This window comes from Dipodomys merriami, unplaced genomic scaffold (genome assembly GCF_024711535.1).
Source record: "Dipodomys merriami isolate MVZ:Mamm:240054 unplaced genomic scaffold, mDipMer1.0.p SCAF_524, whole genome shotgun sequence".
Classification (NCBI taxonomy): domain Eukaryota; kingdom Metazoa; phylum Chordata; class Mammalia; order Rodentia; family Heteromyidae; genus Dipodomys; species Dipodomys merriami.
Window position 1 is genome coordinate 479,358 of NW_027206096.1, and position 14,673 is coordinate 494,030.

Here is a 14,673-nt window from a genome sequence, read left to right on the forward strand (position 1 = left end):
CTTCTAACAACATGAATACCAGAAGACAACGGAGCAGTGACTTTAAACACTGAAATTATAAACCAAGTTTAAGACACGGAGACATACTGCTGTAATTCCAGCATGTAGGAGGCAGAGGGAGGCAGGACGATGAGCGTTCGAGGCTAGCCTGGGCAACAGAGCCGGCTTTAGGCCAACCCAGGCCCTACAGTGAGATCTTATCTCAAAACAAACAACTGCACGCTGGTGGCTCACACCTACAATCCTAGCTTTCAAGAGACTGAGATCTGAGGATCAACAGTCAGAGTCAGCCCTGGCAGATAAATCTCTAAGACTCTTCTTTCCAATTAGCCAACAAAAACTGGACCTGGAGGTGTGGCTGAAGTGGTAAAATGTCAATCATGACCAAAAAGCTGAGTAAGAGTGAAAGGCTCTGAGTTCAAACAAAAAAAATAAAGACAGTTTCAGATATGCAAAATCTCAAGAATCTGCATTTCCTAAGATTATTTGCTATTCATTAAAAAGGAGGAAAATCACAGACCAAGAAATGAGCACATGCAGGGCACCTTAGAATGACAACTGCGCTGCAGGAAAGACAAGGAACCCTGGGCAGCTGCGAGGACTCCAGGAAGAGGTGTTTAAGAGCACAATCCTGACACGTCCAGAAAGGAGGTTCTATTTTCTGCTCTACATTTTACTTCTCATATTTCTCACAGAAACATGTGATTTCTTAGGGAGAAATCAAAACAGTATACATTGTCAATGATACTTTTATAAAAAATATAATAACTCCATATATATTATATATCAACATACCTTTGTAAGGATGGTTTTACCATAATTCTTTGTGCTGGTTAAACCACTATTCAGATAGATATTTTTCCTCCCAACTGGGCTATAATAAGCTACAGACAGAAAGGAAACAAAACATGCTATAAACACAGGACTGCAGAAAGCCCCATCATCTTCCCACAGAGCATCATGGTCACACAAAAGGGACTTACCTTTGGGACAAACACCTCCATGACTGTTTGCTTTGGGAGAGCCAACATAAGCCAATCCAAGCGTTCCCATATCAAAATCCTGGTATGTGAAAAGATGTGCTAGGCAGACCTTAGACGCTTCCTCAGCTATATCAAAGCTGAATTGCTTTAAAAAAAAAATAGATCAACAATTATACCAGACTAAAAGGTGTTTCAACGGACTATTCCAGAACAGCACGGGGACTGCTGCAACGGTGCACCAGCGTGCACCATGTTGCATCACACGCTGGTGCAGGCAGGAAGCAGACACTGTGGTTTGGGAGGGTAGGGCGAGAGTTGGGGGCCTTTCCGAACTAACTCCCTACTTCTCTGTGGAAGAGACCTACAGGCAGGCCCAAGGCACCCCAATTCTACCAGGGGACTGAAGCATACCCAGATAGATCTTCTAAAGGGTTCCAAGGGTTCTACTGGTTTGCAGCGACTGCTTTGTTTCTGTCGATTTGAGCAGGGAGTATATTTTCTAATATTTCTAAATTTTATAATACCAGGAAGACAGAAAAACACAAATATTTATTTTCATGTTACTAAAATAAAAAATTTCAACCACTTAAATCAACACTGGATTTATGAAAGTTTTTTTTCCTTATTTCAAAACAAGTTAACACATTTTAAAAAAAGAACAAAGAAAAAGAAAACTTCTACCTTAACAGTCCTGAGACTCTAAATTTAAAAAAAAAAAGTGTTGGGAGTTAAAAACAAAGTTTTAAAGGAATGACCAGAGTGCATTGTGTAAGGTGGAATGGCTCCCACAGGGCTCCGTGGATTTAAAGACAGATGCTGTCACTGCATTGTAGGTCACTTTACAGCAAACCAACAGTACATACCAACTCAAGACACTGGAATTCTGTGGCAAGATTTCACATCACACAGGATGGGTAAGGTAAACTACTTTTAAATTTATTGCCAGAATGAAAACAAGAATGTTAAATTGCTTAGAAAACTTACAGATCAGCTGGGCGTTGGGTGGCTCATACCTATAATCCTAGCTACTCAGGAGGCTGAGATGAGGATCGCAGTTCAAGGCCAGCCCGGGCAAAAAAGTCCATGAGACTCTTATCTCCAATAAACCACCAGAAAACCGGAAGTGGTGCTGTGGCTCAAGCAGTAGTGCGCTCACCTTGAGCTGAAGAGCTAAGGGACAGCGCCCAAGCCCAGAGGTCAAGCCCCACAACCAAGAAAAAAAAAAATGAACTTTCAGATCTCCAGCTTGTATTTCTATCATCTAATACATTAGTCCATAGCCTATCTGACTATTGCCTAAAAGATCCATCAATGAGCTTTAGAGAAACCTGTTACAAAACAGTGAGGGATGAAGACAGACCTATAAAAATCTCCATACTAGGTAATATGTTACCTTCAGCATGGACTCTACCTACTTTATCAAGTACAAAAGTTAAGGACTGCTTAGTAGCATTTGTTTTTTCACAACTTGTTTTGCCAGCTGATGTCTGCCCAACTACAGGGGATGGGTTACTACTAGATGCACAGGGTGGACTGCTCCAGGTTTTCCATCATCTTTTCTAGTATGTTCCCCATTAGTGCAGTGTACATAATCCACAAAGGGTAATCAGGAACACCAAATCCAGGATGCCAAGACCTACCTCTAGTAACATCTTTACGTCCCAAGCATCCTTATCTTCCTGTGGGTAACTTTTGGCCATGTTGTAGTGCTTTTCACCAGGTTTTACCTCTTGTGGAGACTTGAGAATGCGAATCTATACTTAAAGAGATAACACACTTAGAACACTTAAAACAAAGTCACCTGACTCTGAGTATATTATTTTAGCTGAGAAAAGTGCAAGTTTCAATTCAACATGGAATAAACAGAAAGATGCTGTATCAAAAACAAGTCTATATTCTAGAAAAAAATGTTTTAGAAGCAAAATCCAATCAATTGTTCAGCTATCATATTCAAATTTTAACTGAAAACCATGTTATAGACAATGTGTCAATGAATTATTTATAAAGTTATCAATGTGCTAAATTTCATATCCTCTACATTTATTTTTAAAAACTGAGACTTTGGATAAAAAACCTAAAATACAATACAGTCAATACAGTCAATACAGTCAATAATTTAAAAATAGACTATGATGCGCAGCACTCTGTGTGGCTTGAGTAAGGGACTGTACAGAACTAGAGCTTCTCCTTGCAAACAAATTCATATTAAACTTGCTAAGAAGGAAAGAAAGGAACAAACGTTTCCCACTGGTGAGTTGGGGAAAGGAAGGAGGCCATGCTGACCTGTTTCTGGCAATTTGGCTTCCTGTTTGTACCCAGGGCCCACTCTGGGCTGCACAGCCACAGGAGGTAAGTTCTCTGATTTGGGGGGAAAGGGGATGCTCTGCAGTATTGGTGGTGGGTGAACGGGATCGATTCTAAAAGCTCACCATGACTACACATCTAAACCAGGTAGGTCCTCCACCCATTATGGGCTAAGGAAGTTGGTATGTCTGATTTCTCCATTATCATGTTCTGACTGTATTTACTACTAGTCCTTGAAAACTTGAACATGATGAAGCTGCTCTGAAACAGCTGCAGTTGCTTTGTACATGTGCAATCTGCTGAGGAATAAAAATGCAACGTGAAAAAGAGTACACATACCCCAGTGCATCAAATATAGATTTCTACTTATGTGTGCTGGGTATACATATCATACCTCCAAGAAGATCCATACTGAACTACTGTCTTCTATCATTAATATGTTACCCCTATTCAAATAATAACTTTAAAAAGAAAATGCAGCTGGGTGCCAGGGGTTCACACCTGTAATCCTAGCTACTCAGCAGGTTGAGATCTAAGGATTACGGTTCCAAGCCAGCTCCAGCAGCAATAACCATGGGACTTTTATCTCCAATTAACCACCTACAAACCAGAAGCAGAGCTATGGCTCAAAGTGGTAGAGCACTAGCCTTGAGCAAAACCTCAGGGACAGGGCCTATGCCCCGAGTTCAAGCCCCAGGACCAGCACCAAAAAAATCACATAAAATAAAATGAAAATGCACAATGGTAGAAAAGAATGGAAAAAAATAATTGTTTTATACGAACACTATCAAAATTTAAATATGGTACATGATTTCAGAGATCACTTAATCTTTGAATTCTATGCTATAGAACATATAAAATTATTCACATAACTAATACATCAAATTTAGCCAAGGCAATATTCCATTTCATAAGTCTCTTAAACTACACTGAGCAATCTGGAACAACTTTTACAAGGAGACATAATTAAGAAAGCATTAGAGGCTTCTACTAACAGCTCATAGGGAACTAGAAGGAGGTGTTAAGAGATCTACTGTTCTATACACAAAAATATCCATGCAGTATTTCAGTAAATTTTCTAATTCAATAATACATCATCCTAGGAGATAAAGGACCCAAAAACTGAGCAGAGTGGGAATAAAATGGTACAAAGAGCCTTCTCCCTCAACAGGCCCCAGGACAGAAAACTTAATACTCTAGAATTGTTATCAAAAACACTGGGCAACTTACCAGAAAGAATTAAAAATCAGTGAGAACTTGAGAACAGTTATAACTAATGGGGAAAAAGGTTTTGGGTTTTAAATTAATAAACATGTTTACTTCACCTCATCAAGTAATATATGAAGCCATGTCTATTGATAAATACCTGCTCTATCTGTATTCCATAACCTTTAAAACCCGCATTATCCCACGAAGTGTTCCGATATATGTCATCAACTCTGTCAATTAGTTCTATCTGTATGAATCAAAGAAAAAGACATTAGGAAACCCTTATCACTCTTCACAATGTAACACAAAAATCCATTGGAAAAGGTCAGTGCCAAAGTCTGAACTAATTAGAAAAAGTACCACTAGGATGTTAATCTTTATCACTGATGGCTCTACCAAAGAAGTTATTCTGGCCTCAGACTTATAGTGCTATTATTGGAATAAAATAATGGTGCAAATGACTCCAAATTTTAGGTAGTCAGATATATATAGAACCAAAATATCAAGTATCAAGCTTTTTAGAAACTACTTCACAATGAACTATGGAAATACAAGTCAACTGACATCAAAACCTATTCCCTTCCAAGTAGGGTGCCTCCATCTCCTCAATGTGTCCTGGAACAAATAACAGGGCGTGGTGACCACTGCTGTCCCACCCCAAGTGCACACTGAACTATTAAGGGGGACCGAGGGATGAGGTACACTGCACCCTTCCTCCTCCTCCTGGTCTAGGTCCTGGAAGCTGGACCTGGAGGGACAGTACAATTACAAGATGACTCGAGAGGAATTAAAAATGCTAGTGCCTGGCTTTGCCTCAAGGAGAGCAAGGTTCTGCTCAAAACCTGAGGTGACGAAGTTTGTTCCAGGATGGTGATGACAAAGGTCTGATAAATCCTGAAATGGTTTTGCTTGCAAGTAATTAGAAATACAACTTTTAAAAGTAGACCTCTCGTTATACTCACGCTCATGGCATAAGCTACACAAAAATACAAGACTGGAGCCCAGATTAAGGAGGGGCACTTTCAGGAAGAAAGTACAAGATGACCCTCCCTCCCCCACTGTGCTGCTAGCAAATTCTCTCACTTGACATGGAGGAGAGGACAGAGGGGCGACAGAAGGGTACAGTGGAAAGCATGAGAAGGGACGCGACTGCACTGGCTGCTGGTTCATGGATAGCCGCATTGTCTGTCCACTCAATGGCAACATTTTCTTCAAGGCCAAGTTTATCATGACGAATGAGGTCATACTAACAAAAATGTCGATGAAAAGTTACTGCTTTGACATTAAAAAAAACTGTAATAGTTGATGCTTAAAGCTCCAGTGCTGGCTTAGGGATAGAGCAGTGAAAAAGTGTGCGCCCAGCATGCGTGGGACCCGGGGCTTGACCCGGCAACACCAGGAAATACCCAGTGTTCTCAGTGCTCCAGGCTTTGCTTCGTATCTCACCTGTTTCACAAAGTTACAGACTGTGATTAGCTCTTTAACTTTGCCATGGAATGTGCATACATGCAAAAAGATATGCACAGGTTCACACAACAGAGCTGTAGAAATGACTAGCTTAGCCAGTGCTAGCAGCTTACTCGTGCAATCCTAGCTACTTAGGAGGCCAAGACTGTGAGGACCGTGGCTTAAGGCCACCCTGAGCAGAAAAGCTCATGGGACACCTCTCTTAACCCATAGCTGCGCACAGTGGAGTGTGCCTGTCATCCCATGCGGACTGGGAGAATGGCTGTTCTAGGCCAGCACAGTCAGGAAGCTAGATGTGGTGGCATGCACCTCTTCTGCAGTTCTCGCAAGGACAGGCACTGCACATCACTCAGGTGAGCATCTGCTACCCTAAGAATAACCATAGCAAAAAGCAGAGCTGGAGATCAGCTCAGCGGGACTGTGCTGAGTTCAAGTCTCAGTACTGCCAAAAATAATAATCGTAGAAAAGATTCTGAATAGAGCCAGGCACAGTAGCCCACATCTGTGATCTCAGCTACTTGGAAGGTGGAAATAAGAAGGATCACATGGTGGGGTTTGAGGCATGCCTCAACTGGTAGAGTACTAGCCAATGAGCAAAAGCATCAGATACTGAGTTCAAGTCCCACAAAAGAAAAAAAAAAAAAAAAGGAAGCCAGGCACTGGTGGCTCATGCCTATAATCCTAGCTGCAAAGGAGGCTGAGATCTGAGGATCACAGTTTGAAGCCAGCCCAGGCAGGAAAAGTCCCTGAGACCCTTACCTCCAATAAACCACCAGAAAACCAGAAGTGGCGCTATAGCTCAATTAGTAGCACTAGCCTTGAGCTGCAGCGCTGAGTAACAGTGCCAGGCCCAGAGTTCAAGGCCCCAAGACAGACAAAAAGAAAAAAGAAAAAAAGAAAAAAAAAAAAGAATCATGTTAACAGGACAGCCCTAGCAAAATGCTAAGAAAATCCTCTTTTCAACAAGCAAGCTGGCAGTAGTGGTGTATTCTTTAACCCTAGCTATATGAGAAGCATAGGTGGGAAGATCTTAGGCTGAGGTTAGCGCCTGGCAGTGAGCAAGACACTATCTTAAAAATACCAAGAGGTAAGGCTGGGAAGGTGGCTCAGTGGTAGAGCACTTGCTTTGCATGCCTGAGGCCCTAGGTTTGATTTCTCAGCACCACATAAGCAAAAAAGAAAAAAGCTGGAAGTGGCGTTGTGGCTCAAGTGGTAGAGCGCTAGCCTTGAGCTGAAGAGCTGAGGGACAGCGCCCAGGCCCAGAGTTCAGGCCCCACGACCGGACCCCCCAAAAAAAAAAAATACCAAGAGGTGTGGCTCCAATGGTGAGTTCAACCCCCATATCATCAAAATAAATAATAAAAGTATAAATAGATTTTGTAAAATTGAACCTATGGTTTCCATATACTAACAGAACCTGAGAGAACATTCTGCAGTTATTTGAAGAGAAATGACAGAACATGTGGAACAGAACTGGTTTCATTTAAGTTTCAAATTACCAACGCCTTCTTCTAATGGAATTTACCCACCTACATAAATTATTTGTCCAGTTACCTTATGCAATCTCAAATACTTACTAAGTAATTGGTAGTGGTGCTCTCTTCCCCTCTGCCCATGTATTTATAAAAGCGATGATCTGCTACCACCAATAATTTACAGGTGTTCTTCATGGGGTTAGGACCAGTTCTTCTCTTCACCCGATGAACAAACTCTAATATGAATTTGTATGCACTATTAAATCAAAATTCATCAAAACAAGGAGGGTTTTTTTATAGTAACACCTTAAATCTAGTATATTTGTGAAATAGACAATATTTAAGCTTAGTATCTTTTAAGACATCTTGAATAAAAAAACAGTTTAGAGGAAGACAGAAAAGTAAAAAGTAATACGAGTTTTTAATATTGTAGAATTTAGAACCAACAAGGGTGGAGACTGGGTGAATGGCAGAATACTTGCCCCAAGTTCAATCCCTCTTATCACAGAAGTGTTAACACAGTAAGGTGACTGTCTAGTTCTACACTGTAAAGCCATCATAGTTTTTGCCTAGAAGCTGATGAGTTAATCAAGGTCAAAGTGAAAATGTCAAGGCAACCACACATTAAAAATTAGCCCTGCTGGGATCTGCAGGTGCCTCAGGTCATTCGCACTAGGCTGAAACCCCTACAGCCATCTCCACACAAGCAGGCTGTCTGCTTAGTGCTTACACATATTCCCAAGCAAGAGACCATTTATGAGATATGCAGAAGCATGTATCCACAGGGACACATGTATCATAAATGCCCTCAGTCCAGATGGAGCTCTACAAAGCCATCAGTACATTTTATGTGGAATTACAAATACACAGCTACAGATACGCTTTTGTAACAAATGTTAATGAGATCTTTCTTAGCAAGTCATCAAATTATTTAAGAGTTTACTGATCGATAGGCTAAAATGCTAGTAATTCTATTTTGGTTCCCTTTACTCCAGGACCAAGTAAGGTTTATTCCAAAAAAGGACAGTGTCACATCTTGAATATAGTTTGTCAATTTAAAATAAGTGAATTTTTAAAAAAATGAAAACATAATAGTCAGTTTAATAAATGATTTAAAAATCAACTGATGAAAATGAACAACTTCTGATGTAAAATAAAATTGAAAAAATGTAGCTAACAAGAAGTAAAGGAAACTTCCTTCATCTGGTAAAGAATGGCTCCCAACAACACTACAGCAAAGGCTGCATTTAATAGTGACTGCCAAGAGTTTGCCCAGTAAGACTGGAGCCACAGCCAGCCTCGCTTCCACTTGCTGGGCAAATCAGAAAAATGCCATGAAAAAAATATTGACCCCTAACTCACACCATACACAAACTCTAGTCCAGAAAGATTAAGATCGAAATGTGAAAAGCATAATAATATAGTTTCTAAGTGATAGAAGACTTGGCCTTTATAGTGGGAAAGATGTCTTAAACAGGACACAAAAGCACTAACCATCGCAGAAAATAAATGATAAATTATCTACATTAAAATTAGAAACTGCTGGGCTGGGAAGGTGGCTCAGGGTAGAGCGCTTGCCTAGCATGCATGAGGCCCTGGGATCGATTCCTCAGCACAACATAAGCAGAAAAACCCGGAAGTGGTGCTGAGGCTCAAGTGGTAGAGCACTAGCCTTAAGCTGAAGAACTAAGGGACAGCGCCCAGGCCCAGAGTTCAGGCCCCACGACTGACAAAAAAAAAAGAAACTGCTGTTCCCAAATACAGCATTGTTAAAGGAGAAGACATCACACATAACTGGGAGAGAATGAGCTTATCCAAACTATTAGACAACATTTGCCTAACAGTTGTATAGACAACTTAATTTTTAAAAAGCAGGAAAAATTTTATATAAGCATCTTACTTACAAAGGAGTTATTCAAATGGCCAACAAATATTTAAACATTTATTGAACTCAATAGAAGTCAAGGGAAAATATTTTAAAACCATATAATACTGTAATATAGCTTAGGAGCTAGCTATTCCAATTACTAGTGGGCATGTGAACCCCCTGCACCCCGCCTGAATGGACAGTGAGGGTGTGAACCAGCATATCCAGTTTAAAAATGGTAATACCCACTGACGTTGAACATACCCATGGCCTGTAAAAAGTAACTCTATTCCAACGTATAAACCCAACAAAAATGCCAGCATAGATGCACCAAAAACCATGAACAAGCAAAACATGTACAGAAACAAGTCAACCCAAGCCAGCACCAGGGGCTCACACCTGTAATCCTAGCTACTCAGAGGCTGAGATCCAAAGGACTGTAGTTTGAAGTTAGCCTGAGCAGGAAAGTCCGTACGGTAGAGTGCCAGACTTGAACCAGACTTAAGCCACAGGACCAACACAAAAATACATAAACAAACAATAAAAACAAATCAGCCTGTAAGGTGTTGGTGGTGGCTCACAACTGTAATCCTAGCTACTCAGAAGGCTGAGATCTGAGGATTGCAGTTCAAAGCCAGCCCAGGCAGAGAAGTCTGTGAAACTTTTATCTACAATAAAATGCTCAGAAAAGGCCAGAAGTGGTGCTGTGGTTCAAACAATAGTGCTAGCCTTGAGCAAAAGAAGCTCTGAGAGAGGCTGGGAAGGTGGCTCAGTGGTAGAGCGCTTGCCTTGCATGCCTGAGGCCCTGGGTTCGATTCCTTAGCACCACATAAGCAAAAAGAAAAAAGCCGGAAGTGGCACTGAGGCTCAAGTGGTAGAGCGCTAGCCTTGAGCTGAAGAGCTGAGGGACAGTACTCAGGCCCAGAGTTCAGGCCCCACAACCGGACCCAAAAAAACATTAAAAAAAAAAAAAAAAAAAAAAAAAAGCTCTGGGATATTTGAGTTCAAGCCACAGGACTGGCAAAAAATAAACACATAAATCAACACAATATTAATCAACAAAGAATACATTAGTATACTTACAATGAAATCCTACACAACAACATACTACATTTCTATAGTACGGAAGAGTACTGCTATAGTTTAGTAATATAGCAGTATAGACTATACTACTGCTACATGCAGCAATATAGAGAGATCTCTCAAGCAGGATGCAGAGCAAAAGCCAACCAGGAAGGAATGTAGGGTCTGAAATGTGGCTCTGTGTTAAGTGCTTGCTAGTATGTATCTAAGTCTTAAAAATGAGAACAGTAAAGGGCATGAACAGGCATCCATAGTCTCAGGAACTCAAGAGGCTGTGGCAAGAGAATCACTTAAGGGCTGGGAATGTGGCTTTGTGGTAGAGTGCTCACCTAGCATGCATGAAGTCTGGGTTCAATTCCTCAGCACCACATACACAGAAAAGGCCAGAAGTGGCGCTGTGGTTCAAGTAGTAGAGTGCTAGCCTTGAGCAAAAGCAGCTCAAGGACAGTGCCCAGGCCTAGTGTTCAAGCCCCAGGGCTGGCAAAAAGAGAATCATTTAAGCCCAAAATTCAAAGCTAGCCTGGGCAACATAGTAAGACCCTGTTTCTTTCTTTTTCTTTTTTTTTTTTTTTGTCGGTTATAGCTTGAACTCTGGGCTTGGGCGCTGTCCCTGTGCTCTTCAGCTCAAGGCGAGCACTCTACCGCTTGAGCCACAGTACTACTTCCAAGACCCTGTTTCTTTACAAATAAATAAATAAATAAATAATGAGAGTAGACCTTTTTCAAAATGGTTATGTTTTCTAAAATGATCCTAAATAGATGCTCCAAGACCAGCATCCTTCTTAGATTATAAGCAGTATGTATCTTTCTTGATACCAAATAATTTTTAGTGTTTTTTAAATGTCTTTAGATAACTGACCTGATTCCTTTGTTTTATCTTCAATCCCTGACACCTTACTTTCAACTTAGTATGTTCTATTAGCTAGGCTTTCAACTGATTTTCATTTTTTTATTGGTCATGGGTTTGAACTCAGGGCTTAGGTCTGCCCCTGAACAATTTTGCTCCAGGCTAGCGCTCTACTGCTCTCTGAGCCACAGCTCAGCTTACAAGTTTTCTGGAAGTTAACTGGAGTCCATAAGTCTCATGGATTTTCCTGCCCAAGTGAGCTTTGAACCGTAAGCGCCTGGCTCAATTGATTTTTTTGTTTGCTATTAACCTCATTTCTAAGGTTTCAATAATTTTTTTCTTCAAAATTTCCATATTCCTGCTTAATTCTTCTTTCATTTGCTGCCTTGTCTACTTTAGTTCATTTAGCTGTCTGAAATCTCTGAGCTCAACAGTTGCTTGTATCCTCTGGAAGTCATTCAGTTATTTAAACATCTCCTCTTTAATTTCATTCATCATTCTTGTCACTGTTTTTTATTCAAATTATTTGAAACTACTTTCTTTTCACTATCCCTTAAGTCTTTGTGAAATTGTTTGCTTTTAAGGGAAGCATGTTGCCTTGCTTAATCATGGATTATGTAATTTGGGGGGGAGGGGGGCTGGGATTTATGTACATGGGACCTAAGTTTTAAGTGGAAGTTTGCCTTCTATCTCCTTTCGGTAAGTATTTCACAGAGATTCCTTAAGACTGAGTAGTGGCTTGGTTGTGGTATATTTTCCTGCCATCAGATTGGAGAAACACTCCATTTCAATGCTCAACATTGGGCACAAGCCTGTTCTGTACTTCAAGCTGAGGGCAGGAGAGCCGGACTGCAAAAGCCACTGCAGTTGAAAAACCACAGCTTTGTGTCTGGGGCAATCCCAAGTGAAGACCAGTCACCACTGCTTCTCCAGGACAGTCACAGACACCCTTGTGATGCAGGATAGTCACAGACACCCTCGTGATGCAGGATAGTCACAGACACCCTCGTGATGCAGGATAGTCACAGACACCCTCGTGATGCAGGATAGTCACAGACACCCTCGTGATGTAGGACAGTCACAGACACCCTCGTGATGTAGGATAGTCACAGACATCCTCGTGATGCAGGATAGTCACAGACACCCTCGTGATGTAGGACAATCACAGACATCCTCGTGATGCAGGACAGTCAGACACCCTCGTCACAGACACCCTCATGATGTAGGACAGTCACAGACACCCTCGTGATGCAGGATAGTCACAGTCACAGACACCCTCGTGATGCAGGATAGTCACAGACACCCTCGTCACAGACACCCTCATGATGTAGGACAGTCACAGACACCCTTGTGATGCAGGATAGTCACAGTCACAGACACCCTCATGATGTAGGATAGTCACAGACACCCTCGTGATGCAGGATAGTCACATACACCCTCGTGATGTAGGATAGTCACAGACACCCTCGTGATGCAGGATAGTCACAGACACCCTCGTGATGCAGGATAGTCAAAGACACCCTCGTGATGCAGGATAGTCACAGACACCCTCATCACAGACACCCTCATGATGTAGGACAGTCACAGACACCCTCGTGATGCAGGATAGTCACAGACATCCTCATGATGCAGGATAGTCACAGTCACAGACACCCTCATGATCCAGGATAGTCACAGTCACCCTCGTGATGTAGGACAGTCACAGACACCCTCGTGATGCAGGAAGAGCCAGGGCTGACGGGATAACACCAATGAACAATACAAGGCACGCATTTACACATGGAAAGAAGCTTAACAGAAGAGGTTAATGAGAACACAGAGACAATCTATTAATGGTGAGGAAGAGGGGGAAGAGAGATGAAAACAATACACACACACAAAATAAGGAAATGATGCTTGGGGCAACTCAAGTTACCAGCCAAGAGTGAAAGGATTAGGGATAGAGTAGTTCTCTCTCACCCATTAGGAGTGAGATAGCAATAGGAAGAAGAAGACATGATTTCAGGTTCAATACTGAAAAGGAGGGTGCTGTGGCTCAGATATTGTGACTGCAGAGAAAAGGAAGGGAAGAAAACCAGAGCTAAGAAACAAACAGGAGGGAGAATACAAAATTACCTCCATCAGATAAACAATCGATACAAACAGAAAGTTAAAAATAATTCAAACAACCACACTCAAAACAGCAAGCAACAAAAACAAGCTATGAAAATACAATGTGGATTTTCAATTATTTCTGTGTGTATGTGGGAATCGCAGGACAGAGGTCTGGGTGTAACCGCCCAGCGGTCAATGCGTGGAACCGGGGCAGACCCTGGGGAGTGGGTATGAAGTCAAACAGGCTCCAGGCCTTGCTGCCACCCTGGCCTCACTCAAGAGGTGAGGCCACTAATCAGAGGGTATGGAACTCCCAACAACTGCCATGCCCAAGCCTTCAGCATCCTGCGGCCTCTAATGACACCTCTGCCAGCCGTGAGCCACAGCTGCGCTCCTCTGAGGACCAGAACAGTGTCTTGCACTGTGCCTCTGCTGCGTGTCTCTGCTGCATGTCTGCAGAGACCCAGGCTTCTTTTGCCCAGTGCAGCCTAGCACAGCCCCCAGTGTTCAATTCTCTGCAATGCCTTGTCAAACACTTCCCTCTCCTCAACCACATCTTACCATTCACTTATGCCCAAACTCTAGGGCAAGGTGTCCTGTGACTCTTTTGACTGTGATAGTTCTTTATTCCCAGGATCCTAGAGTAACTCAGCCTCCAACAATGGGCACCATCTCAAGATGGTGCCTCACTATTCCCTACCCAACCCCCAAGATAAGGGGAGCCACTGGGCCTTTTTCTAGCTGCTTTCCTTCGACTGTGTTGGTTTCTCTACGGCTTTCTGCCCCCCACCACCTTCTTCACAGCTCCTGACTGGTGTTCTCTCCTCCTCTCTTCAGTCTAGTCTCTTCTGTTAATGGACTTTTCTCCTCTGCTATCATCACCTTGCCACCTATCTCCTCAAATTTCTTATGAGCTCTAAGGATGAATTCCACAAGTATTGTTTTGACATTTCTAAGAATTCTGCTTCCAGCAATTTAATTTTCTTTTGCCCAATTTTTTTTTTTTTTTTTGAGGGTACCAGGCCTGGGCACTGTCCCTGGATTCTTTGGCTCAAGGTTAGCACTATACCACTTGAGTCACAGCATAATTTCTGGCTTTTTCTATGATTAATTGGAGATGAGAGTCTCAAAAACTTTCCTGCCCATGGTAGCTTCATACCACAATCCTCGGATCTCAGCCTCCTGAGTACTAGCTAGGATTACAGGCCTGAGCCATCAGCTTTCCCCATTTTTTTCCAGTCTTGGGACTTGAACTCAGAGCCTGGGTACTGTCTCTGAGCTTCTTTTGCTCAAGGCTAACACTCTACCACTTGAGCCACAGCACCACTTCTGGCCTTTTCTGTT

At 42.1% G+C, this 14,673-nt stretch overlaps 1 protein-coding gene across 3 annotated transcripts in view; it reads right to left on the reverse strand.

Moving 5' to 3' along the window:
• LOC138811394 (disintegrin and metalloproteinase domain-containing protein 17) overlaps positions 1-14,673 on the reverse strand; it is a 56,497-nt gene that overhangs the window by 15,731 nt on the left and 26,093 nt on the right. For 2 of the 3 annotated variants that reach the window (XM_069999126.1, XM_069999128.1), the window contains 5 exons: positions 7,541-7,674; positions 4,654-4,743; positions 2,624-2,737; positions 984-1,128; positions 796-884 (listed from right to left, as the gene is read on the reverse strand). In XM_069999126.1, the coding sequence (XP_069855227.1) occupies positions 796-884; positions 984-1,128; positions 2,624-2,737; positions 4,654-4,743; positions 7,541-7,674 (572 nt within the window). Of the gene's footprint in view, positions 1-795; positions 885-983; positions 1,129-2,623; positions 2,738-4,653; positions 4,744-7,540; positions 7,695-14,673 lie in introns of all 3 variants that reach the window. The other variant, XM_069999129.1, reaches the window with a different exon arrangement.